Source organism: Melopsittacus undulatus, chromosome 7 (genome assembly GCF_012275295.1).
Source record: "Melopsittacus undulatus isolate bMelUnd1 chromosome 7, bMelUnd1.mat.Z, whole genome shotgun sequence".
NCBI classification, from domain to species: domain Eukaryota; kingdom Metazoa; phylum Chordata; class Aves; order Psittaciformes; family Psittaculidae; genus Melopsittacus; species Melopsittacus undulatus.
The window spans coordinates 73,226,015-73,253,349 of record NC_047533.1 but is presented as its reverse complement, the minus strand read 5'-3'; the positions used below and the strand labels follow the sequence as shown (position 1 = coordinate 73,253,349).

The following is a 27,335-nucleotide window of genomic DNA, read 5'->3' as shown; positions in this document are numbered from 1 at the left end:
TCAGCGTCTGTAACAGAGGAGCACAGAGGCTGCTGGGTCGTACCCACAACCCTTCCCACTCTTCTCACGCTGGCTCTGCACCAGGACCTGGAGCACAGGGAGCAGCTTTTCCTTGTCACATGCAAAAGTTACGCTTTGGCCATAGCTTTTGGAGTAAATCAAGCTGGTTGCTCTTGAAGAAGGGAGCAGAACAACCCTTTCGCATGCTGGGTGAAACGGGGAGTCCTGAAAGGAAACTCCTGTGCAAGGACAAGATCTGCAGCCACACAGCCCCTTCCTTCGTGGGCAGGAGGAAGAGGAGCTCCACGCTCTCTTTGGGAGCAAGAGCCAACAGCTCCCAGGCTGCCCCATCCCAGGGACTGGATGCAGATGCCTTGCCCCTTCCTACTGCTGAATGCCCTCCCCTGGCCCAGCAGGGGGGAGAAGTGTGGCTGCAGGTGCAGTGCTGGGATACAGTGAGGTGGCTCTGTGAGGAGGGTCTCAGAAGAGCCCGGCAGGGTGTTCCCATGGCACGGGTGCTAGAGTGCAGAGCCAGGACAGCTGAGCTGCTCACTGGAGGAGCAGCACCTTGAACAGGGGAGAAAGGCAATGACAGGGCTCAGGAATTCTGGCAATCCTGCCCAGCACTTTCTCTCTGGGATACCCCAGCACCAGCGAGTCTGTGCTCACAAGTGTCCTTCAGTTCCTGCCCTGGGAGAGATGTGGTGCAGATGCTGGGGTCCAGGGGCCCATCCTGTCCCTGCTGCGTTACCTCTTTGAGGCCAGGGTCCTCCACGCAGGATCCTGCCAGCGTAAGCCACAGCGCCTCACTGCCCTGGATGAAGCACCGCAGCCCCTCGTACTGGACAGCCTGGCTCAGCTTCGAGGGGCGGAAGGTCACAACCAAGGGGACATCCATCCCTGGGCTGATGTAACCCTTTGTGGGGCTGATGGAAAAGTCTGGCTTGAAGCTCTCCACGTCCCACATAAACCTTGCCGAGGAAAGCACAAGGACAGGAAAGAAGGATTAGCCACAGGGAGCTGTGAAGGCAGTGTAAGCCTCAGTGTGAGGCTGCAAGTCTCTTGTGGGCTTTCCCACCACATCTCAGGCCTGACTGAGCCACCTGGCGATAAGGCTTCAGGCTGGGCAGGACCTACTGCTTTACCTGACTCTCGTGTCGCCCGCGTTCCGCATGACGACGCGCCGGCACGTGTAGCTCTGCTGCACCACGGCTCCAAAGCTGAGCTGGTCCTGGTCCAGGCTCACGAGGCTGCCCTGGCAGGAGCCCCGCACCACACAGAGGGAGCGCACCAGCCCGCGGCACTCCAGCAGCACTTCCCCGCTGAACGGCTGCATGCGGCGCTTCGGGGAGAAGGTCACCTCCACTTTGCAGGTGTCTCCTCTGCCCTTCAGCTTTAGATCCTTGCTGGGCTTCAAGCACAGAACCTACCCGAAGAAACGAGTGGAGACTATTTCATCTGGCAAGCGAGCTGTGGAGCCTCCCTCACCACACTCAGGGAAGAGGCTTCCAATTCCTCTTCTGTCCCCACCAGCACTGCCCCAGTCCCACTCATTCCCTCCTAGGCATTCCTAGGGAATACCAAAGGTGTTTTCTACCATGTGTCCACCTGGTCACGGCGAGGTCAACTCTGTCTTCTAAAGCTTTCACATACGTTCCAACAGAGCTGCAACTCTCCCTCTTTCAAGATTCACCTCCCTCACCTTTCCAGATCTAAAACACATGGCTGCATCCTGATGGATGTGTCTAAAACAGGCTAGAGGAATTGTGCTGCCTTCTCACTTCTGGCTCTCGGGGAGTCCTGGCACCCAGCTCAGCTGAAGCATTCGCACTGCAGGCATCTGCTGCCAGAGCAGTGCCAGCAGGGAGGACAGGGCAGGCACAGGCAGCCAGGGCAGCCCACACCTGAGTCATTACCTACTAGCTCCCACCCACAGCAGCTCAGCGCTCCCTGCAGGCACACCAAAGTGCTCTGCAGAGAAGGAACGGGCCTTACCCCAGCTTCCTGCAACTCTGGCACGGTGGACGTGACCCTCAGCTTAAAGGTGAGAGGGGCTGCACTCTTGTTGGCTACAGTGACCATCTTCTTCACCGTCTGTCCAATGCAGATGTTTCCCAGCTTCACCACCTTTCCTGGTGGATCCACAACGTCAACCTGAGGCGGTAGGGATTGATATCAAGCCAAAGGAAAGAAGGAGAAAAGGCTTTCTGCCACTCTAGTGGCAGAAACCCAAACCATGGGAGGCTGGGGAAGAGAGGAGGAAATGAGAAAACCCTGCCGGTTGCCACCTGGAGTTTTAGCCTTTAGATTTCATCTCACCTTCATTTTTATGCCCCTTCCTTGGGCCTCAGCATTCAGCTTCTCTCCTGGGGCACACGGAGGCAGCAACAAGCTGTTGGGGCTGTTGTCATTTTTCAGTGTCCGTAGGGGCTGTGCACAGAAGGAAGAGAAACCATAGGCAGGATGAGTTTCTTGACCTTCACCATGTGAGCAGGCTCCCCAGCCGAGCCATCCCCTCCCACATTCCTTCCCCCCAGGGGCAGGGATTATCCAAGTCCCTCTGCAGCCTGCCAGCAGAGCTGGCTAACCCTGGAAGGCCACCAGGATTTGCCCTGCGCACTGCCCCCGTCTCCCTGCACAAGCCTGGCCATGCTGGAGCGCTGGGAATCTACAGAGTGTGCACAGACCTTCCCCCTCACCTGCTCCTCAGCAAGGTGCTGCTGCTCAAACTGCACTGAGTAAACCTCACAGGGCTTCTTCACCACCACTGTCCCCTCTTCCCCATGGCTCTGGGGCAGCAGCGGTCCCAGCTCCAGCTCTGCGGGGATGGACTCCAGCCGTGGCTCCAGACCACGTCCCAAGACCGGCACCTGCAGGCGTTGGCTGCTCTGGCAAACCTGGATCTGCAGCTCGCCCCGGTAGCACTTCTGCAAAGAAGCAGCACAGAAAGCTCTTCCGTGAAGCCCCAGCTGACAGCACCTCCAAGTCAACAATCGCCCAGGGTCAGGGGTCTTGTCAGCACCTCCAAGCTGAACCCAAAACAGGTATTTACTTAGAGCAGGGGCTGCAGCATCTGCATGGCTCTCAGGAACTGAAGCGAGTCCTGCTCTGGAGCATAACTGGACAGTTGGCTCCCAGGTGGATCTAAAATGGGCTATCAGAGGTTTTCACCTGGGCATGGGGGAGCACAACGCTCATGAGAAAGGTCTGCTTCCTCAGACACAGTCCTGGCACCGCAGCACCAGGCAAACATCAGCTGTGTGCAAGAGGCACCTGAGCTCTCACTGGACACAAATAAGGATCATCTTCTCTGCTCAGTGCTTGCCTCTGGTCAAAGCCAGACACGAGACACTGAAATCTCCATGAGCAATTGAGATCCTTGGGACTGTCCCCAGGCACGGAAGCACTTGTGTCCATCCTGTCACACGCTACCAGTTTCCAAGTCACGGTGGCCACATGCAAACTGCCTTTGGGAATGCTCCATCATTTAAGCTGACTCCTGAACTGCGTGGGAACGTGCAGGGGAAACTGAGGCGCAGGAAGCTCCACGTGGAGGCAGAGCTCATCCCCCGCTCCCTGGGCTGGTCTCCCCTTACCACACTGCCCTGCCAGACCTCCTGGCGTGACACCCACCAATCTCACCTCTTCCGTGGGTGAAAAACGGACTTGGACGTGGCACTGCTGTCCTGGAGCGAGGCTTCCAGCTGAGGGCAGCACCTCAAAGCCACAGGGCACAGACTTCATCTCCTCCAGCAGCTTCTGGTGCTCGCTCCCTGGCAGATGTTTGTCCACCTGCGCACACAAACCAGTGGCGTGAGGTCTCCTTGGTCTGTGAGGACAGACCCTCGGTTCCTGCAGTGCTCCGAGATGCTGGCACGGTGCAGGAAGCACCTTCATCCCACCCAGACGTGGCCACCACTGCCTAGAACTGGAGGGCAAACATGCTGGCAGGGCAGGCAGATGGGGAGGCAGTGTCCTCAGAGGAGGAATGGGTGAAGACGGCAGAGAAGTGAAGCATCAGCTAGTGAACAGGCCCAGGTGAACCAGCCTTGCTCTGTACCCTCAAAAGCTTCCTCAAGCGAGCTGCAGCCCAAGTGCTCAGGCAGCCAGAGGGGCACAAAAGGCACGAAAGGCAAAGAGAACCCAACTGAGAAGTCGTGTGTTACACGTTGTCTGTGCTTTACCTCCTCAACAGGATCAGTCATGCTGATGGACCATTTACAGGGGACCTGGAACGTGTTGTGGAGCTGGATGGTTTCTTCCTGGCACTGCCCACACTGGACAGCAGAGAACTCCAGCCTGTCCCTGGACACGCAGAGGGACGGCTCAGCCACCATGGCACGGAGGCGGACCTGGATTGTGGGACCTCCTCTGACCTAGAGAAGGACAGAGCATCCAGTTGAGAGCCCACCCGATACTCGCTGCTGTGCCCAACCTGCTGCCTGCCCCAGAAGCTGGAGTACCTTGATGGGCAGGAGCACATCCACTTTTCCCACGGGCAGGTTGGCACTTTGTGGGTCGAAGCACACTTCAAATGTCTTGCTCTCACAGGACGGCAGGCGCTTCACACGCTGCAGGCACACGCTGAAGCCTGAACACAGCAAAATAAAGCAGCTGAGATATGCAAGCAACAGGAAATGGCTCAGAAGCACGCTAAGGCCACAGGGGTGTCCTGGCTGGCAGCTCTGGGAAAGACCCCTTTGCATCTCCAGAGAAGCTGCTCTTCTCCCTTTGGCACTGCCCAAAGCAAAAGGACTTTCACAGCCAGAATCCAGGGGTTACATAGTAAAAAGAAATCACATTGCTTGAGGAACTCCAGCAATTCCTTCATCAGGCGTCTCAGGGAAGGATGCATAGACCTCTCCAAAGGAGAATTGCCACCTAAGATACCAAATGCTGGGGTGTTCCCTGGACAGCGGCTTAGAAGAGACTGGCCACCCCGCAAAGACAGCAGTCACCATGTGGTGGAGCTGCAGCCTTACCTCAAGGCCTCTTTGGGAAGCCTGTTTCCATAGAGCAGAGGATCCCACAGGCCGGTCAATAAAGGCTGAGCAGAAGTGCTCTGGCACTATGAACTCTAAACAAAGCACTTCCGAACCACAGAGGGTCCATCTGTTTGCAACATAAACCCTCAGAGTGCACAAAGAAACTGGGATGATGCTCACGGGAGCCAAGAGCAGAAGATGCTGAGAGGCGATCAAGGTGATCAGCCCTTCTGGCCCCTGCAATCAGATTTTAGGGCAGCCACAGGCAGAGCAGGTCTCTGGGCACTGCTCGCCACAAGTCAGGCTCTTGAACAGGGCACCCAGCACGGGGGTACTAAGGAGGAAAAAGCTGTCCAAGGAAGTACTCAAATCTCCCCATGACCAATGGCTTCAGCTGATGTGTCAGAGATAGCTCCTTCAAGCCCCCGTGAAGCCTCTCCACCATGGGTTACCTGTGTTATACAGGACATATCCATCGACACGGAAAGATGCGGGGAAGTGCCCGGTGTTGGTGATCTTCACCGTGTGTGTGTGGATGTCACCGGGAACAACATAGCCAAGGTCCAGGATGTATTCGGGCAGCTCAGCTCTGAAAGGAGGAGTAAGGACACTCTGTAAACCCCAGCATGGCGTGGGCTGGAGAAGCAAATGGAGTGGATAATTCTGTATTCACTGCTCTGAAAGCTCAAGCCAAGCCCAGGAAACCCAAGGCCTGAGTACCCAGTAATAACACTTGGCTAAGTCATGGGGAGTGCAGGGCCTAGGATTTATCAGCCACCAATGGGATCTTCGAGTGACTTTAAAGTGGGTACTGGACACAGTTCCTATGCTGCAAAAAGCCATTGCAGAGAAGTCCACTGCATCTCCACTGATCTCAATCAAACTGCTAAGCTGGTGTCCAGCCCAAGCCTGAAACTGCTTCAGGACCTTGTCATAGCATTTCCTGGCAGAGGCCTTTGGCAGGCAATCCCACTTGGAAAAGTGCATAAGGGATCTGGACCATTCCCTGCTCTTCCTGCTTAGGGGGGTCTGTTTCTTGGCACAAAGACGTCAGCTTTGAGATGCCCCTTTCAGAGCTGGTCAGCAGGGCTGGTGCCTGTGCTGTCTGCAAGGGCTTGCTCGTCTGCACCCCTCAGCTCTGAGAACAGAACCCACCAACTGTGGGGAGGGGAGCACCTCCAGAGCTCAGGGGAGCACTGTGCAAGCAAGGACACCGAGCTGCCCACAGGGAGCACATCATAGCTCTCAGCATCAGGCCCCTTCTGAAGTCTGCAGCTGTTCCCAGCTCTGAGACACAAGGAGCTCTCAGGAGCAGGCCTGCACTGCTGGCTGTTACCCTCGGGGCCCCTGCACACAGGCTACAGGACTCCCTACTAACTTGAGAAGCCTCCGATGGACACGCTGGTGAAAGGCAGTGTCCTCTGGGGGACGGGAGCTGAGAGCTTTCTGCTGCTCCACGGCATGTTCCTCCATCAGCATCTCCTCCATCTGCATCTGCAGCTGAGCATCCCACTGAGGAAAGTAAAGACAGGGGCTGCTTAGCAAAGGTCCTTCCCAAGGCACAAGCTTGTCTCAGGTGGAGGATCCCACCCTGCTCTTGTTGAGAGAGGCGATGGAGTCATTCTGTCTCACTGCTCAGTGTCTGGGACACTTCCTGCTCTCTCAGGCAGGATCATAGCTCCAAAGAAATGAACTCCAGTGTCTCTTCCTGCCCAGTTATCAAAGCTGATCTGGACAGATGGACAGACAAGCCAGAAACCTTCCAAAGCTCCAAGTATGTCCCTGCCCCCAGTTAGTGCCAAAGCAGCTTGGACAAAAGCTCTCCTGGAAAGGAAATCATGAGAGAGCTGGAGCCTCTCGGAGATCCACAACACAGCACAGCCTCAGGGTGCATTCAGGCTGCTGCTTTACACTCTGTAAAGCTGGCAGGGCTTGGCCGGTGAGCAACAAAACCCCCAGCACCGACCTGAATGTCCTTCAGAGCACCATAAACCCAACTGCTTGAGCACAGCCCTTAGCATCTCCTGGGGTAGTCAGGAGCTGGTGCATCTCCAGGAGGGACAACTCCCAGAGGTGGGCAGCCCATGGGGCACGCTGAGCTGACACAGTCCGTGGCCAGGGCTGTGCAGGGAGGCACCCAGTGCCAGCAGAGCCCTGGGCACAGGGCCGTGGGGCGCAGGGGCTCCAGTGACACGCAGGAGGGTGGCACGTGTGGGACAGGGCAGCAGCTCTACTCACCATGGTGCCCGAGTCGTCCATGCAGGGCTCGGCTGCCACAGCCTCCCCCAGAGCAATGGCCTCGTCTCTCTGGCTGCCTTTGTCCAGCTTTTCTTGGGCCTTTTGGAGGATCTTCTCATATTTGGCGTTGCCTGAAAGCACAGAACACCACCAATAGCAGTGGGGCAGCACAAATCCCATGGAAGACGGGAAGCCCCATTCCCCCAACATGCAGACACAAACTGCTCCAGCAATGGAGGGAAAGGCGATCCTGCTGCTTCTCACCCCCAGCCGTCTTTCTCGCCACACAGGAGCATCTCAGCCCCACAACGTGATGCAAACCCAACCCTGTCAAAATCCCTGCCAGCCTCTCTTGCAGCTTCCCTGTGCTTTTCTGCCCAGCCCTCATCTTCCCAGACCTCTGCCATATGCTGGCAAGCTGTGCAGGATGGTTCCTGCGGCAAAGCCACACGGGCTCGTCTGCCAGAGACCAAGGAAGCAACCAGAGGGCTGAGTTTGCCTGACAGCCCTGAAACCTCCAGGCCTGGCGCAGGTGCCCGTGAGCTGCCCTATGGGCATATGGCATGGGGGAAAGCCAGGTGACCTTCCTGGCGAGCAGACAGGCAGTGCTCACCTTTGATGTTCCTGGGCAGGTCCAAGTGGATCCTGGGAAAGGTCCCTTCTCCTTTCAGGCAGACTTTTTCTGGCTCCAGGTGACCCACTTGGATCTGGAAAGCCCTGCAGAAGACTCCAGGCACTCCTGGCAGGTAATAGACTTTCAGCACTTGCTGCTTGCCAGGTTCAATGTAACCCTGCGGGGCACAGAAGACGGAGGGAGGTAGTGTACCAAAGAGGACTCAGTGGAGGGATGGCTCACACCACAGACACGCTGAGGACACAAGACAGCTTCTCATACATAAGGAAACATCAGACATCACCACCTCCAGCTTTCTTGTACCCAAACGCCCGAGTCTCCTACACCAAGATGCAGTATGTCCTTCAGAGGCCTCGCAAGGCTGCCCTCTGCTCAGCATGAGCACAGCTCTTCTGCTGACAGGGTTTACCCTCTGCTAGCCAGAGCCAGGCACAACAAACCAAAGCTCTTTCACCAGCTGCTCTGGAAGAGCACTGAAGGGCCTGCGCTTCCAGCAGGGCCAGCAGCTCCTGGCAGCAGCTTGCAGGAGAGGACATCAGCGTGTCATCCCTCAGACGGACAAGCACTGAGGAAGGTGGAAGCCACTCGGCCCTTTGCTTCCTCTTCCCATTGCAAAAGGGCACCAAGGCAGGAACACTGCTCCAGCTCTAAGACACCCAGGCAGGATGACAACTGGGATGGAGTGATGCTCCAGTGATGGCACAACCAGAGAGCTCAGCACTCAGCTCCAAAGAGCTCCCGCAACCACTCGTGCCTCCCACTGCTGGTTGCTGTAGTACAGCAGAGCCAGCAGCGGCCAAGGCCAGTCAGGGGCTCCATTAGGATTGTGCTCGATGCACCTCCTCTGCCTCTGCAGCAATCGCTCACAGCCCCGTCTCTCCTGCCTGGTTTTGGACGGGGGTTGTATGCTCATTCCCCCTATTTTCCCCCAAAACTCTCTCCTGGGCAGCCTGACACAGGCCGGGTGAAGCCCTTGTGCTACTCACCATGCTGGGCACGACCAGGGGCACGCCAGGCAGAGGGCTGGCTGCAGTGCCTGTGCCGGGGCTCAGCACCACAAAGGCAAATCCCAGCTTCCCACTGTTCTGCAGGGTCACTGCTGCTTCCGAGACTTTGTTAAACACCTGAGGAGAGGACAGAAGAGCAGGAAGTTACAGGCACACGTCTGCTGCTCACAGTTTCATTCCTCTTCCATTGGGTCGAAAGCAAAGGAACACAGCCCAGAAGCAGGGAGCGCACAGGAGAGATGGGCACTGGGCTCTCTGGGTTAACCCGGACAACCTGCGACTGCAGGGTACCTCTGAGCCCTACACAGGGACAGGTATTTGTAGCAGAGGTGCAATTACAACCATGGAAAGATCAGGAAGAAACCAAGTAGGGGACACAAGCCCTCTGCACTTGAAGGTGTCACCCAACAGCGAGCTGAAACACAGGAGGAGGCACTGAGGCATTTCAGGAGAAAAGGCACCTGCACACAAGTATTTGTGGGCAAAATACAAGCCAAAAGGGAGACAAACAGGGCAACACACACATGGCCAACAGCTGGAAACAGCTGTGGGGTTGTAACTGGAAAGAAGTACAGTGAGGGTTATTCTGGGACACTCTATCCAGCTACAGTGACTGCAAGCCCAAGTCAGCTGCCTCCTTGGCCGATGAATCAGGAGCATTAAAAGAGAGCACCTCCTTGCACCTCTGGCTTTAGGAGCCCATCAGCAGATGGACATCTGAGGGACACATCCCTCTGGAGATCACCACTGGGATCCTGCCTGCCCCAGGAGGCAGCGGTAGTTCCCTCCAAGAGGAGGGATTCCCAGCTTTGGGCTGGGCTGGAGATGGCCATTAAACACCAGCTTGGAGCTATCACCCAAACGCTGGACTTCCGAGCCACAGAGCCAGCAGAGCAGCTGGGAAGGGGGGAGAGCCCTCGACCCGGAGGGCAGCAGCCCACCGGTCATGGCTGGAGACAAGGAGCTCTGACAAGAGCAGCGTGCGGTACCTGCAGCCCACAGTCGATCTCGGTGGTGTCCAGGAGGTAGCTGATGCCTGCGGCCTCCCCACGCAGAGCCACCTCGTAGCAGGAGTCCAGAGCTCTCTCCGGATACACCACGCTGAAGGGAGCCTCAGGAACTCCTCTGTTGAGCAGGAGCACCTGCAGCAGCAGCAAGAAAGCAACATGGAAATACATGAAGAATCCTCTTTACTTACTGAAGGCTCACTTCTTTTCTACTTCAGCAATTAACATCTGTAAAAGGCAGAAGATGCTGAGCGCTGCTGCCAAATACAACAGGACAAGTTCTGCCTCAGGGCTTTTTCATGCAAAGCAGGGATAACTTCACACAAACAGAGCCACTCTGGCCTTATTCCCCTGACACAGAGCACTCCACTTGACCTGCAGTGGCAAGGACCTGCTCAGCACCACCAACTTGATTCAGACCCATCCCACACCTCCACCAGGCTCACTGCTGCCCACGAGCCATCCGGATCCACCCCATGCTCTGCCACCCGTCCTGCTCACCCCACAGCTGTGGCTTGAGCCAACAAACACCTTCCCGACGCTCAGCTGGTCGCAGCTGAGTTCCACCTGGGGCCCGACGCCTTCCCCGCTGATGCACAGGGGCAGCCTGGTCTCACAGCCTGTGGAGGGAAATCTCTGTGAGCGCAATTCCTTCTGCTACCCGGCACTTTCCAGGTTGTCTCAGTGCTGCTGCCAGTCCCTGGCCTGCATGGAACCACCTCCAGATGCTCCAGGAGAAGATACGGGACCCATCTCGTCCCTCAGGAGATCAGCCTTGGGGCTGGTTTCTCATTTCTAACCAACCCCCTGGGATGGTGTCTCAGAGAACCACAGAATGGTTTGCATTGGAAAGGACCTCAAGATCATCCACTTCCAGCCCCTTGCCATGGACAGTGACACCTTCCACTAGACCAGGCTGCTCCAAGTCCCATTCAGCCTGAACTTGAACATTGCCAGGGACGGAGCAACTTCCTTGGGCAGCCTGTTCCAGTGCCTCACCACTCTCACAGCAAACAATTCCTTCTGGATATCTAAACTAAATCTCCCCTGTTTAAGCTCAAACCCATCACCCCTTGTCTCATCCCTCCAGCCCTGGAAAACCAGCCCTCTCACTGAGCAGATCACATAAGCCAGACATGTACTGCTAACATGCACAGCCCTTGGTGCAAAGGCAACCGAGACCTCAAGGCTTACAGCCAAACTCCAGGGTGGCTTCTTTCCCTCAGATTTGCTAGAGATGACAGAGCACAAGATCTTCATTCTGAAAGCTGCTCTCAGCCACTGAAGCCTGAATCCTGGCTCAAATTATGGACGAGATCTCACTGCCATCCCATTCTACTCTGCACACAAGGCGAGCAGCACCAGGAGGAGGAGAGAGCCACGCAACCAAGACTCATCTTGGAGGTAAATGGTCTACAGGCTCCTGGTGCTCCTTCATTAAAGCTGTGTGTGTTGCAAATGCTGGCAAACCCGTGCCAGGAAAGCTTATTCCTTCACTGCTTTGTCTCGTCTGGGGTCAGGAAGCCAGAGCCAGGCATCCTGAGACCTGGCCTCGGACAGGAGACCACTGGGAACCGCAGGGACAGCAGCATGTGCCAGCACTGTCCTCTTGAGCCCTCCAGAGCTACACGAGATCCCAGTGGGCTGGAAGAGTGTTTGTACCTCCTCTGTGGGAACAGGAGCAGGAGGAAGGAGCTGTACCTGAGATGTCACAGTAGGCTGCCTCTTGGTAGACTCTGGCTTCTTTGGGCTTAAAGATCACATTGATTTCAAGTGAAGAATTTGGCAAGATATCTCCCTCCTGAAACAGAAGTGACAGCAAACCATTTATCTTCAAACAGCACATTCTTGTTGCCACTACAGCCCTGTAAGCCTTTATTTAGAGCATCAGCAAAGAGCAAGGAGCAAGCAACACTTGTCAACAGAATTTAGAGGAGAGCTTGGAAGCAGCTGCAGAAACACCTCCCAAAGTCCCTCGCCTTTACTGGCACCAGGAAGGGGCTTTTGTTACCCTCAGAAGAGACTGAGCTCTGGCTCAGGGATTTAAGTCTGGGCCACGCTACCAGTTTCTGCAACTGTCTGCTGCTTCCTCAGGCTCTTCTCTCTCTGCTGCTCTCCCACAGGATCCTGGCACTGGTGCTCAGGCCCAGGAAGCCTTGTCACACATTTCAGCAGGCATCCCTGGTTTCTATAGGCTCTCACTTCCTCCAACTGCCTTAAGCAAAGGCACCTCGTACAGCCCTTCAGCCCCTAGCATTACAAATACACTTGACGTAAGTAGCTACACCTCTGGCAACCGTAATAATGCTCTACAGGAATTCAATATTGAGTTGACGGAAGCAGATAAAAAGAACAGAGTCATTTTTCTATCAGCACAGCCAGGCTCTGATTCCACTCTGCTCTTGGCTATTCTCAGGAATTTGTCCAGAAGAGCCTTGAACTGACTGGAGCCTCCAGCACTCCTGCAGCATCAGTATTTACTAGCTACGGTTCTGCCACTGACACAGCACTGACAGCTTAGAGGACAGCCCCACAAAAATTAAAGAGCTACAACATGGGAAGTTATTGGCCTGCAGCTGCAAGTAGTTCCCTGATGCACAACCTGCTCTGAGTCAGGAGAACACGGGCAAGGACAGGCAGAGAAGAACCCTTTCAAACACCAACCGCCAGTAACTGCAAAAGTCTGAAAGAGTAAAGTCACTTGGATTCTTCTCAAAACCTGCACAAAGTCCCCATGTGGGACAGGAGACACTGCCCATGACACAAAGCCCTTGCTGCCCCGGCCTCCTCCCATTCCTGCATCCCCATTCCTCTAGCTAGGGCAGCTGGAGCTGGCTCAGTGCCTCAAGGCATCTGTCTGACTCTGCAGTTGATCCCGGCCCCAGATAACCCAAACTCAACATCACAACCCTGAGCTGCCACTGCACCAAAAAGTACAGCTTCAGCAAGAACCTGGAGAACACTGCAAAGGTGCATCTCAAACACTGAGGAGTGCAAAGGAGAGCCCGGCAGGGTTACTGCGAGTGCCCAAGGCCCTGGGGGCATGATTTGCTCCATACCGAGACCACACTGACTGCTGCCATCATTCTGTACACACTCTTTAACTAGTGCAGGAGGGAGCTTAGAGCTTTGGGCACGTGCCATTGCTTCCTTTACAAGCTAATCAGAGGAGGGTGCAGCACACACACCCCCTTGCCAGGGATGATGCCTTGCTGGCCACCAAGCACCAGGAAGCCATCCAGTGAGGCACCACGATCCTCACAAGGGACACATCTCCATACATCCAAGGTGCTGCTGGGTCCCAAGGCACTGCCAGATTAGACTTCTCTAAGGCACCTGAGGAAAAAGCTTATGGGCTAGCACTAAAGCTTCTCCTTTTCTAGGGATCAGCACAGCTCTCAGGAACAATCCTGATACAGCACCCCCACTGGAGCCTTGCATTCATAGCCTCCATCCCAAGAGAACTGACCCAACACTTAACAGGCTCAAGAGCAAGACTCTCCATGGGAAAAGGATTGTTCCATAAAGAATGGAATTCATGGAAATCAAGAGACTGATAACGCTGCACAAGACAGCAGGGGAGAGACTCCTGTAGGAGCCTGCTTTGATTCAGCCCTAGGGCAAACCATGTAACAGGAACACGGCCATTTAGGAAAGGTTTCCACTCACAGCTTGGGGCCAAGCTACACTTCACATCTCTGCATCATCGCATCTTGATGTGGACAGGACTCAGCCACAATTCCAGACCTCCCCTTAATGCACCTCAGGAGCTCAAGAGCAGCTTAAGCTCATTGTGGAGACACAGCAACTGGAATGAAGCAGGAGCCCTGGGGCACACTCCAGAACCAGCTCTCACACACCACAGGATGCTCTGAAGGCTCAGCTCAGCAGCTCCCACTCTCCCCAATATCCCTGCTGCTCTGACACAGTCTCTTGCTCACATCATGCTGCTGCCAGCTACAGTGCTGTGAGACCGCACTTGTGCTGGCACTGGTGGCTCTCAGCCTTACATGCGCTCCAGGAGCAAGCAAGAAGAGAACAGCAGCCCCTTCCTCAAAAACAAAATCAAAACATAAACTAGTTTCACCCACTGGAAAAGAAAGAAGAGGTTGGGATTATTCCAGGCTTCACTCCAAGATGAGAAGGGATGTTGCACTGCTCAGATAGCAGCCATTCTTCAGCTCAGACCATGTGAATACCCACAGCAACGGCTCTGGCTGATTGAAGGACATGGGGGTTTTGCTTGCATCACCAGGAAAGTGAGCAGTTTTCTCTACCTATCTGCAGTAGAACTCAAAAAGCTTGTTTAAACCTGCCAGCCTCGTGTCCAGGCTCACAGACGGCACTGGAAGGGACACTCAGATGTGGTATACATCCAGGTTTTAGGAATGGATTGCTGTCCCCCCGATTAAACTTGGGCTCAATTTGGACTCCTTTCCACAGAAGATCATTTCATTCTGCAGGTCAGGATGTGAACTAACAGTGCACCAGTGTCCCTTCTTCACCCCCATGCGCTACGTGGAAATGTGTCCTTACAGAGAGTAACTGATACCTCTGAACACTGTGAGGACACTCATGAAGTGCCCTTGAGTCACAGCCCTTGCAGCAGAGCCCAGCCTGGGGTCGGCTCTTGCTGCTGCTCAGAAATGCTTTCTGCAACAAGCGCCACCAGCCTCACCAGAAACCTGATGTCTCCTCTCTTGACACATGGAGCAGCTGACGTGGGATCTGCCAAGGGACCTCATTCAGAGAGGAGAAGGACGAGGAGCAGGAAGGGAGGTTCTCAGCCATCACTTACCATGGGCACAATGGTGAAAATATCACTGCAGAAAGGCGTGGAGTCTCCCTGCACCTCTGTCCCCTGGTTCTGGGAGGTGCAGACGGGAAGGGAAGGGTGTTCTCTGAGAGGGGGGACCACCCCGTGCTCCTTAGGAACATCAACCAGCTTGTCCTCTTCCTGCCTCTGCAGCCTGTGCCATGGGAGAGACAAACCAAGGAGATCATTGAAGAAGCAGCAGATTTGCAGAGCCTGTCGTGTCCGTGCACGACCAGCAAAGCACTTGGTGAGGAAGAGCAGCAGCTCAGCACGGGGCTGACCCTGAGACACAGGCTCCCCCATGGATCCCATTATTCCCAGCACAGCAGCGAGTTTTACTCCTCACTGACAAGCTCATCAGAGGTTTCTTAAAGCTGGCAGCCCTCAAGAAAAAGCCTCCTGCACTGGGAGGGGAGAAGCAACCAGGTTTCAGCTGCACGTTACCAGCAGCACACTTTTCCCCTTCCCTTTTGCACCCACAGGGATGAGGAGACAGTATCTGCACTGCCTTGCGCCAGAGGATCCCGGTGCACTTCCAAAGCAAACCAATGGGTTTGGCATCCCACCACTTCAGTGACACAAACGGGTTTCTGTGCATGAAAACAGAGGTGCCAAGAGAGGAAGGGACTTTGCCCAGCATCACCCAGGAAAGAAGTCAGCATCTCTGAATGCAAACCCTATGCTGAGCCTTGAACCACCTCATCTTTTCCCTCATTTTGGCCTCCTCTGCAGAGATGCAATGCAGTTAACCTCTGCCTTTATTGCTGGTTGCAGCAGAAATCATTCTAGTGGTTAGAGATCACAAGCAGGAGATGAGAGGGGAGCAGTGCTGCACAGTGGCTGCTCCTTACTGGGAGCCTGAAAAGTTGCACAAGGATTCCCCAGGTCACAGAAGCTTTTAAGTCTCATTTCCAGTTCATCCCCCCAGGCTGTCAGTGTTTCTCTGCTGCCTGAAATGGCAATTTCAAAGCTTCACCAGAGGCACCCCTGGAAGAACCTGCCCCATCTCTCACCACCAGGACACAGGTTGCTGAAGCCCAAAAGCACTTCCAAGTCCTGGCTGCCCTCCCTTCCCTGCACAGCCCTCCCCCTCCACATCTGCCCAGCCGAGGAGCAAAGCCAGAAACACCTCCTTGGGCCAGAAAACAGGACACTGGAAGGCAATTCCCCAGCCTACAGCAGGACGGCCTCCACCTTCTGGGCCAACCGAGCACTGTATCCTGCGTGTGGCTGGAAAAGGAGCCTGACACCTTATCAAAGAAGAAACTGCTTGAGTATCATAAGAGTTGTGCCACCTGCAGCTCTTCAGTGCTACTGCTCAGTGCAGTCCCAGGTACCGAGTGCTGACACCTGCCTCAGTCTCATGGACCCTCCACAGTGCACGCAGCTCTGAACTCAATAGTTTGCGGCTCCCAAAGGTGAATTTGCCCTCTGAGGCAAGCCAGTGATTGCAATCAACCTTCTCTCCCCAAAACATCATCCTCAGCTGTAGCACGGGTGGGACTGGAATGGCAAGGGTTAAGCTCCATGCTGTGCATGGCTCTGTCTGCCCTAATCCCTTCAAAAGCCCCAAGAGCCCTCTGAGGCTGTGTGTTAGTTTTCCCCTGGTGCATCTATCTTGCTGGGAGGAATCTCTCAAACAAACCTCAGCTTCTGCCGCTCCTCCTCTTCCTCATCAACAAAAAGCTTCCACTGAAAGTGGGCCGTGATGCCACTCTGGTTGTGGATGACCAGGGAACTTTGCTTTGACAGCGTGAGGGAAGTCTTCTCAACTGTCAAGGAGCTCTTGTCAAGCCTGATGTCAGCATTTACAGCTGTTCCACAGAGGCTTTTGTGAACATCTTCACCTGGAACAAAGCAAAGGCAAAGTCTTGGCTCATCTCACTTGCTGATGGAAGTACAAGGAACGGGGCAATCTGCAGGCAACAGGAGAAAGAGCTGCAGTTCTGAGCTGCATCAGCAGTTCCCCACATCAGGACATTTATCGTATCCTGACAGCTGCACATGAGATGGCATGAGGATGTCCTGGCACCACCTTAGGCACCTTATTTTGGGGGGTGTTAGTGGAGATTTATCCCCAAGGTGACAGCATTTACAGTGAGACTTTGCAGATGTGCCCGGGTGCCCTTTGGGCTGCCATCCCACTCAGGTCACAGGGAATTCTACATCCAAGTCACTCAGTGACGCTGAGGAGCCCACCTCAGTCATGGCTTTCCCAGGCTCTCCTGCAGGCAGGAGATGCCCCCACTCTTGTGTCATCCTCATCTCCTGCTCCTCAAATATTGGCCATAGCTCTCATCTCAGAAACCAAGCGGGAGCATTTGAAATGAAATGGACAAGGGCAGAAAGAACAATGGCAAGTACAGAGCAGCTTCTGTGCTGAGCTCTGCACTCAACAGGGTGCTATGGGGCCCTCGGATCCATCTGCCAACTCCTTCTTTTGCTCCTGCTGCTGTCACAGCCAAGTGCCTCACCACTGCCAGCACATTCTCCCTTGTCAAACGTGCTGCTGTTACCACTTCACCACTGGATAAGTGAGTCCCTTCACTAGAGTAAGTATCCGCTGGAAAGCTGGAGACTTCCAGCATCGGAGCAACACGCACAGCAGCACAGCCATCCCCAAGGGTTTCTCCAAGGTCCTGTTCACCACCTACCTTCAGACATCATTACACCCTCACATTACTGACTCCAGCCCTAGCAGCAGCTTCTTCCTAAACCTCACCATTAAATAACTGCTGCTCACTAGGGGGGTTCTACAGAATCATTCCCAGGCTACAGCAAAGCTCAGAGCACCCTAATGGCTACTGCTGCCACACTTACTGTTCCTCACAGTCACAAGACCTCAGCGTGGCCCAGCTCTCGGCAGAGCACCCACTGTACCCGTGCATCACATCACAAGAAGAGGGTCTCTACCTCAAAGGCCTTGCCAGGAACTGTAACACAACACATCGGGATGAAAAGCAATGACCAGTCAGCAGAGCTCCATGGGACAAGTTGCAGGCTCTTCAGACAGCTCTCTCGCATGTTAAAAGCCATCTCCTTTTCAATCAGGCTCCTTGCTATGCCTTCTTCCCCAACGGAGCACCCAGAATATTCCCCATTGCCCCCTGTGCACTGTGCTTACGAAGATCTGCTGCCTTGTTACAGGCTGAAATATTCCAGCACAGCAATATCTGGCAGCCAGCATGGAAGCTTTGCTCTACCCAGCGTGAAGGAGTCTTGCAGAAGGGATTCAACAGGACAATGAAGCCATCAGACGATGATGGCAGACACTGCTCTCTTTGGAAGGACACACCGAGGGTGCACCAAGCACTTACCTGTGTCATAGTGAACAATCATGGGACTTGTATAAACACCGGTCTTTGGTGGGTGAAATTCCACCGTGACTTGCATCGCTTCTCCAACGCCAAGAGTCCCAATGGAGGGATCCACAGAGAAAGGGCTGCAACACAAAGAGAGAGATCTGGGTCCTCCGTTAACTTTGCAGTCTAGTTCACTTCAGCTCTCTTGTGCAAGCAAGGAGCAAGCAAACCACAGGCGGTACAAGAAAACCAGAGCATCCAGGATCAGAAACAGAGCGGGTGACTCTCCCTGCTGAAGAATCCCATGCAGAAGAACCCTGCAGAGGATCCCATGGTATAACATGACCTCAGCCCCCATCCTCTGCACACACTTCTCAGCTCGTCACCTCTGCCATCCAGTTACTCACAATTCTACGGTTTTTGTGTAGCTCACCTAAACTTTTGTAATGATTCTCATTTCTTTATTGCAAATCAGGACTGAAATAGTTCATTGCTGAAGTTCGGGAACTCTTAAAACCCTTGTCAAGGAGCTCTCAACACATGCTCTGCCTCCTTTTTCTCACTGTTTACAACTCCATGACCACACAACAGCGTTTTGCACAAGAGATGAGCTCCTTTACCTCAGAGTGGTGATGCTGTAGCAAGCCTCCCGCTTCCCCACGTTGCGCACCAGCAGAGTCTTCTGGGTGCTGAACCTGACTGGACACTCAGAGAAGTTCAGCTGCTCAGGGAAGTCCAGGCTGGCTCGGGCACCTATGGCTCGGATAGGCACAAAGAACTTCTCCCTCTCTGTGATGATGATAAGCTCCTCAAAATAATCCTGCAGGGAAAGAAACAAGCTCAGCACAGTGCCTTTAGCACCATGCCCATGCCAGAAGAACTGCTGCTGGTTTCTGTGACTCTCACAGTAGCATTCGATAATGTACTTGCACTTTTTACCTTCATGGCCTTTCATTACAGATTATTTCACAAGCAGGGGCAGCCAGGGACCATGGGGCAGATCCTCTGTAGTTTTCTAGAGGCATGCTGCTTGAGGATAGGACAGACTATTCAACTACATTTAAGCAGCAAACACAAGATGAGTAAAAGGCCATGCACAGGCAGCAGACTCTCAGCCCTCAAGCCAACAGACATTCCATGAAATATTCCACCACTGAAGGACAAAAGAGCCTGAAATAGGCAAGAGCCTCCAGCCTATGGGAGCACAACCTTCAGCACCAGCAAAGAGTCTCCCCCAGGTCTAGATCCAGTGCAACCCCACTGAACCCAGGACACTTCTTCAAAACCCACACCAGATGCCTGCTTTGGAATCCAGCCCTGCAGGTTCACCTTCCCCTCAAGGCATCATCTCTCAGGACCTCCACTCTCACCTTGTTCTCATCAGGTCGGAAAAGGATGCGGTAGGTTGAAGACGTGCCCGGGGCTACCTTATAGTCCTCATCACTTGGGCTGATCAACTCAAAGTAAGGAGAGTTCCCCAGGATGACGTTCAGCAGACGAGGAACCTGCACGAAAGACACACAACTATGATTTTGTCACTTGGGGAAACTTGAGAAGGGACCAGGACAGGCCACGTGACAGCCTCCTTACCACCTTCCCAAAACACTTTTAGCTCTGAAGGTACACGCACGGAACACACAAGGCTGGACTTGAATCCCCTTTAACTGCTCCTGCTAAGCTAGCCTCTTTCCACTGCTCTTCCCTGTGCTTTGACAGGCACTTGCACACAGGTGGCTGAACAGGCTGAGAGAGGAAAACATGGCCTGCCAGAAACCAAGACTGACCAAAGAGCCACCAGGACACGGTGCACACTCGAGGTAAAGCATGACAGCAGGCAAGAACTGCACAGCCCTCGACAATCCCATCAGTCCAGGGCTTTCAAGGGGAAGCATGCTGGCTCAAAGAGCTCCTTTGGGTAGATACCACCAGTGCACGGCCAAAACCAGAATCCCCAGCATGGGAACATTTCCCCATCTTGCAGAATAACGCTGGTGAGACATTTTATTCTGCATGCGCTGCACTGCAGCAGGGAACTTGCTCTGCTGCACACCATGTGAATTCCACTGCTCTCCTCCTCCAGCCCAGTGCTCAACCTCCACAGCCCAGCACTTACCCTGTCTTTGTTCCTCAGAGCTAGCGACGCTATGTAGAACTGGTGGGGAATGTAGTTCTCAAACACCACCTCGGATGGGAAAGGCTGGAACGACCTCTGGTCCCGCTCAACGGCTGAGAACTGCAGATGCAAGACAGAGCAGAGAGAGCTTCAGCTGCTGGGAGAAAGATTAACGAAGGAAGATCCCACACTCATCTCCAGTAAATACAGTCTCTTGGTGACTACATCTGCCCAGCTCACGCTAGGAGATGGCAGCTCACCCACCTCTGCTCTCAGCTCAGCAAAGGGTTCTGGACCATGCTGAGCAGCCTCAAGCTAAGAAGCTCTTTTGGAGGCTCTTTCTGCAGGTTGCCTTCTCCAACAGGCAAAGCAGCGCTCACCTCCAGCAGAGCCCTCTGCTAAGCTGCTCGCTCAACTCCAGACACTTGCTGGAACAGCCACCAGCACTCGGGGAGCAAGCAAAACCCAGCAGTTTCCATGAGCCTCCACAGGAAACAAGTTGCAGGTGAACTTCCCTCTGGGACAGCGACACTGAGTCCCACACATCCCACATATCTTTTTTTGATGGAGAGCCGAGAAACCAGGCGGAAGACACCAGTACCAGGGAGGAAAGGCCAACAAGAAAGTAACAGGGCAGTTGGGAAACAGATAAATGAGGTGAATGCTGGATGGGGATGAAATTCAGCTCTTTCCCCAGCATTACTGGGCAACCTGAGCTAGGCTGCAATTCGTATCCCCTCTCCCCAGGAGCTTTAAAGTTGCTGCTTCACTGGATTCTATTACTGCTGGTTTATTTAACAGCACTGCAGAAGCAGCTCTGAAAAGTACACACAAAGAACAAATGCTGACCCAGCAGAGGCTTTACTTGGAGATAATTCCTCCCTGCTTGGTCTCCCCTCTCCCAGCTGCACTGCTGCCACTCGAGACACACAGGCAGGTCTCCCGCTGCCCCACAAAAGCCACGGTCAGGCTGAGGCCAGAAGCTGTAGCACTGCCAGTTATTTGGGCACCCGTCTTACGTGTTCCCACCTCGTGTGCTGTCTGGGACAACCCTGAACTGATGTGCTACAGCTCACTTGCTGGCAACTTTCTGCTCAACAGCCCTACCTCAGTCGTCCACCCACCTGGACTGGCTGTTACACTGAGCAGTCCTGCAAGAAAAGCAGCTTTAAACATCCATCTAAGAGAGCACTGATCCAGGGAAAGTGCATCCACTCTCCTCTGCCCAGGGCGATTCCCCGGCTATCCAGCAGCCTGAAAACTCAAACACCCTGGAAGGCTCCCACGCCTTCTTCCAACCCATTCATGCATTGACGCAATTGGGTTTCTTACAGCTTAAGTAATTGCCACAGGCCCTCAGCCTTCAAAGGCCACTACTGCCACCACTGAGGGAGTCCTGTGACCCCAAGCACGTGGCAGTTGACTACAACAAAGCCAGAGGTGGGTCTTTGAACAGCAGGATGAGAAATAGCAGCTCCTGCCCTTGTGTCCTGCCCCAGCCCTACCCCCAGTAGCGTGCTTTAGCGATGGTAGCTCAACTCCAGCAAAACCCACCAACTGCAGCACAGGTTCCATTGGCTTCCTGCAGATCAGGACTTCAATGGCTCACTGCAAACACACGTTTTGCCTTTCCCCCAGCAGAAAGAACTCTACCACCACCAGTCGGAAATGACAACAGGACCTAATCATCAAGCTGCTTGGGTGAGCTGGAGGCAAGTCAGCCACAAGCACGTGCCCTCTTCAAATAGCACGTCAAACAGCAAGGAAAAGGCCAGGGAAAGGCTACCTTTTGATGGCAGACTTCACCCATGTCCCGAAGCTGGGCAGTCCGGGGCCGCCTCATCTCCCGAGGCCTCGCCAGCCTTTGCTTGCTGCTGAGAGACTCTTCTGCCTCTCTGACCAGCTTGGGATTACGAGATGCTACCACTCTGCTCTGGAATCCATCCGCCCTTCTGGAGGACCTCATGGGCCGGGGGGTCTTGCCACTGGCCATGTCGCAGAGCTCACCTGGAAGAAGCAACAATTGGACAATCCACAACCCCAGAACCTTAAAACCCCACACCCATGGAAGCCTGGAACCCACAACCTTAGGGAAAGGCCCTTAAAACTCACCCACTCCCAACCCCCTGCCATGGCCACAGACACCTTCCACTAGAGCAGCTTGCTCCAAGGCCCATCCGACCTGGCCTTCAACACTGCCAGGGATGGGGCAGCCACAGCTTCTCTGGGCAATCTGTGCCAGGGCCTCGCCATTCCTGGCACACCCAAAGGACACAGCCGTGTCTCCAGCCTCTGGCATCCTTCCTAAGCGCAGAACGCAGGCCCTCCCCACCCTCACTCATCATTAGACCACATTTAGGCTCCATTCATAGACGTAAAACCCCACAACAGACAGCCCCTGAGCCAAAACAGCCTTTTGCTCTGGGTGCAGTCCCACCAGCCACGGAGACACACCAGGGGCTGCTGGCACTTCTCACCCTTTCTGCAAGGAGCCTGCTGATGTTTCTAACTAACTCAGCACAGAGCTCAAGACTCTGGTTAAGAACCAGAGTTTCTCAAGGCTACTTTGCCTGCTTGAAGTTACAAAGATTAGCTGGCAAAAACGGCTCCTTCCAGCCAGGAAACCACCCCACTGCCCAAGAGCACTTCTCCATGCAGAAGGATGCCCTCATTGTCACTTGGTAACACCCAAACTCGAGGCTCCCTACAGCCATTCCAGGCTGCCACAGCAGGAAAGAAGCAGGAAACCATCAAAGGCACAGGAGCAATTACCACAAATCTAAAGAAAATCCAGGAGGATATTCCCTCCTGCTTCCCTGTGTTCCACAGCACCTCTGTTGTGTGCACTTGCTCTACACAGCAAGGCAGCATCTAGGCAAAGATGGCCATTCCCTGCCCCTCGACTCTCCCCCACACCCTGCACGCAAGGCAATCACTTCATGCCTTTATGCCCAAGACAGCTACAGCACGGCACAAACGGTGTTTGTGGTGCTGGGCCCTTGGCAGCTTCAGGAAACAAGGCTACCGGTTCCTTTTGTTCTTGCAACAAACACCAGAGCTCTGCACTGCCTCTGCTCAGGAGGACCTGCTGCAGCAAGAGCTGGCCTTTAAAGCTGGAAAGAACTGCTTGTCAGGGGAGAAACCTCATGGGGATGATCCAACATTCATCTGATTTCAGGGTTTATTACCGGCTCTTAACTGCCTCATTCGTCCCAATTCTCCAAACTGTGATTTCACTTCACTTGAAACGAATCCTGTCGTCACCCCCACAACGCTTATTTCCAGAGGGCTTCCAACCTCCACAGCCCGGCCAGCCCAGCAGCTTCCCCTGAGCCCTGGAGCAAGGCTCTTCCACAGCCCCAGAGCCCGCAGGGACCAGCCTCCCAGAGGAGCAGGAAAGGAGCACAACGGAGCAATCGGGCACATCTCCCTGCAGGGGCAGGACAAACCAGCACCCAGGACACAGCACCCCTCCAGCCCACCACCCCGGGGCTCCCTGCTCCCCACCTCACACAGACAAGGCTCCCTTTGCTGCAGGACCTACAGCCTAGCTCCAAGTCTCTACCATCGCTGCAAGCCGCACAGCAGTTCCACAGCCCCTTCAAGCCCTTCTACCTGCCCAGCCCTGCTCTTAGCCCAGGGGTGTTTAAATCCTGCGGCTATCACACAACTGCCCCATCCCTGCTGCCAACGGAGCTGCCTCCTCCCTGCCCAGGGCCAGATGCTACCTCAGCACGGGTGATTCACGCTTCTCCTGGAGGATTCCTCCCCGCAGGGCCTTGGCTCCCCAATGCCCTCGTGCTGCTCAGCACCTGTGGGCAGCTGGAGGGACAGGAGCCGCCTCGGTGGGGATGCTGCCCACCAGCACAGCAGGGAACTGCTGCTGGGCTGCCAACAGCCAGGGGAACCTGGGCACCAAAGGACAGGGCTGGCACCTGGGCTGCCCAGCCCCTCTCCTCAACGCTCTGGCTTTGCCAGCTAGGGCAGGGTTTCACCAGCGCCTCCACAAAGCAGAGCTCAGAGCCTGACAGTAGCTCAAGCCTGCTCCTGCCTCAGTGCATTGAGCAGCAGCAGCTCCCTCTATGTCACAATAGGAGAGGTCCACACCCCCCGGAAAGAACGTGCTCACCCTCCCGCACCACTTCCACACCAAGGCCACCACCACTTGTGGCTCTGGGATTTCTCCAGCTCCAGCCTGGAGTGGAGACCCTGCTGCTTCCTGCCTTGAGCTCTCTCGCTATCACTGTCGGCCGCCTTGTCTCTCCTCTGCTGGCTTCCACGGCCACTGCAGGGCCTTGCTAAAGTTACAGCCTTGCAGATCCCTGCAGCCCCCCTACGCCTTCAATGTCTGCCCCGCACTGAAGGGCTGCAGCACCATTAAAGTGCACCTTACAGCAGCAGTTGTTCATGCTCCGTGAGCGGCAGATCAATTGGTTTATACACTGCACATGAGCCAATCATTTCCCTGCTGCAGGAGTAAAGAAAAAAGCTTCCACACTGACTACAAAGCAACCATTTAATTCCTATTTTGCTGGCCCAGGAGGAGCTCACTCACACCAGAGCCATGGCCAGGCTGCCTTTGGGGTGACCCCTCTTGCTGTCCCTGCTGAGCACCCATCCATCACTTTGTACCCAATCAGCCTGCGCACACGGGCACACGCACCAGCCAAGGCCACCCAGCTTCCTGGGGCATCTCAGCTGCCAGGAGCCTCACACGTTTTCAGCACAGCCTTTGCCAGAAACAAAACCTTCCCATGAGACTCTCGGCCACAGGCAAAGCAAATCCTCACGTCTGCTTGGTGGGGAACGTGGAGCCCTCACTTTGAAACCAACACTCAGCATCTGGGGGTTTACAAACCAGCCAGGGAGGAGATGAGCCCCGAGTGCTAACTGGCTCTCCAGGCAGCCAGCCTGTGGAAACACTCCAAAACATGTCCCGCATCATGTCCAGCCACGAATCCAGGTGACAACTGGAGAGCTCAAGCAAAGGCTTCTCTCCTCCTTTCCTAAATCCAGACAGCATTTCAAATACCCCCAGTTTGGAGACCCTGACGTCAGCTGTGCAGTCAAATCTGAACTGAGGAACTGTTTTCCCTCCATCACTTTTTAAAACAAAACAGAAGTAACTTGGGCCCAACAAGTGTAATGCCTCCTTGCTCTTCTGCTCCCTTCACACTGTGAAACCATTTAACCCAGCAGCTGCCTTGCTGCAAATTTCAGAACATTCAAGAAGTTACTCACAGTTCAGGGGCAATCTCTGACACGAGCAGGGCAGCAACCGAGGCTGTGACTGCCAGGAGACAGGGCACAGAAAGATGGGCGCATTCAGGATGGAGGTTCGGGCCCAATTCAGCAAGGTACTGGCACCACATCTCAGGTTAAACAGGAAAGGGGACAGATGTCAGGGGCACTGATAACTGTGCAGGAGCTACAGAATGGTTCAACAGTCATTCCTGGGGCTGACACTGCCTTAATCCTAACTGCCTTGGCCTCATGTCTCCACTGGCAGCTAAAAACCATCAAAGTCACCACGATACTGAGGACAGAAACATCCTACAGTACCCCCACACTGCAGGATCAGGGCTTAGTCAAAGTCATGCAGCCAGAGCAGGGCTCAGTCTCTCTTCCCTCACACCCAGCTCTTCTCTCCCTCCTGCCGGGGCCTTCTCCATGCCACCCAGCACCAAGACACACCACAGCCTAGGGAGTACAGGCTCCTCCTCTCCTCCCCCAAGATACAGAGCTTCCTTCAGAGCCTGAGCACATGGCAGCTCTTTACTTCCTGGCATCACACACATTTCAAACCACACTTACACCCGAGCACCCACAGCCCAGCAGGATCCTCCCATGGTCAACTCCAAGGACCAGACCAGCTGCCACAAGCGCTCCTTCCCTCCACCTTCTCCTGAGCAAGACAAACAACAGCCCTCACGTGCTTTACCTGCTCCACCACAGCTTGGTTGGCATCTGCAGCTTCAGACATCCCCTGGCAGCTCCATTTGCAGCAGGACTGGGCTCCTGGGCTCCTGCCTTTGCAGCAAGCTGGTCATCCACAGCAGGGCTACTACTTCTCCTGCGGGGCACCTTCAAACACCGGCACGTGGGTCTGTGATTTGAAGCAAGGGAGAGAAAGATCAGACCAGGAGACACAGGGAGGGGACAAGCCCAGCCCGTGACCTGCCTTTCAACCTGAGCCCACAGGAGCACCGGCCACAACCCCAGCACCTACGAAGCCCCACAGGCTCTTCAGAAGCTGTGAAAGGAGCAGCTTGGGTTATTTATCACTTGGGAAGCGCTGGAGGGACAGGCCCATCTCTTGCTGCTGACAGGCAGCTGGGGCAGCTCCCTGCAGCACGCACGCTGTGCTCAGAGGTGCTGGGCAGGCTGCAGGCACAAGCCCTGCTGTGCAACGAGCTTCCAAACTGAAGCAGGCACCAAGAAATAAAAGCAAAGATGAATGTGGCTTTACCTGCCCCGGGCAGGTGCCTTCACAGGCCCATTACAACCATGTCACAGCCACAACTGTCTGAACTCAAGCAAAACCCCAAAGCAATCGTTGCTCTGCTCAAGAATGGACCACTGGATTGTCTTTTGCTTAGTCAACTATTTGACTGCATTTGTACCTGAAAGTCTTTGGCCAAAAACACTGGGAGTTTTGTCAAACAACAGCTGTGCAGAGGCTCTCCTGGGCTGGAACCCAAGCCAGGGCTTTGATTTTTAAACAGGGCAGCCAGTGCATCCCTTACGAGAGCCTCTGCTCTCTGCCATGCAGGTTCTGTCAGACCCTACAGCTCTGATGGGATCGAGACCTCCGTGCTGACTGCCAGCACATCCCCTCTGGGCACTGGGAGCAGAGGGGCAGATCTTCATTTTCCACAGAATCCCAAGGGTTGGAAGGGACTTCAAAAGATCATCTAGTCCAACCCCCTGCAAGAGCAGGGTAACCTAGAGTACATCACACAGGAACTTGTCCAGGCGGGCCTTGAATATCTCCAGTGGAGGAGACTCCACAACCCCCCTGGGCAACCTCTTCCAGTGCTCTGTCACTCTCACAGTAAAGGAGTTCTTCCTGACGTTCACATGGAACCTCCTAAGCTCCAGTTTACACCCATTGCCCCTTGTCCTATCACTGGATATCACTGAAAAAAACCATCATTCTGACACCCACCCTTTACATATCTGTAAACATTGATCCTCACGAGCAGCTGTATTCTCTTCCCTTGTTATTTCCCT

At 54.6% G+C, this 27,335-nt stretch overlaps 1 protein-coding gene across 1 annotated transcript; it reads right to left on the bottom strand.

Annotated features, from left to right (window-relative positions):
* Positions 1–678: 678 nt before the first annotated feature.
* LOC117436470 (hydrocephalus-inducing protein homolog) lies at positions 679–26,059 on the bottom strand. The gene is made up of 22 exons (XM_034064531.1): positions 26,044–26,059; positions 21,889–22,109; positions 20,103–20,222; positions 19,360–19,494; positions 18,610–18,809; positions 18,005–18,129; positions 16,333–16,534; positions 14,670–14,841; positions 11,573–11,672; positions 10,373–10,491; positions 9,854–10,006; positions 7,837–8,014; positions 7,224–7,354; positions 6,618–6,715; positions 5,438–5,574; positions 4,464–4,591; positions 2,871–2,927; positions 2,320–2,430; positions 1,996–2,154; positions 1,146–1,426; positions 752–971; positions 679–690 (listed from the first exon to the last, which is right to left on the bottom strand). Exons 2-22 carry the CDS (start codon positions 22,093–22,095, stop codon positions 679–681), a joined length of 3,045 nt encoding a protein of 1,014 aa, XP_033920422.1. The 5' UTR covers positions 22,096–22,109; positions 26,044–26,059.
* Between the last annotated feature and the right edge of the window lie 1,276 nt (positions 26,060–27,335).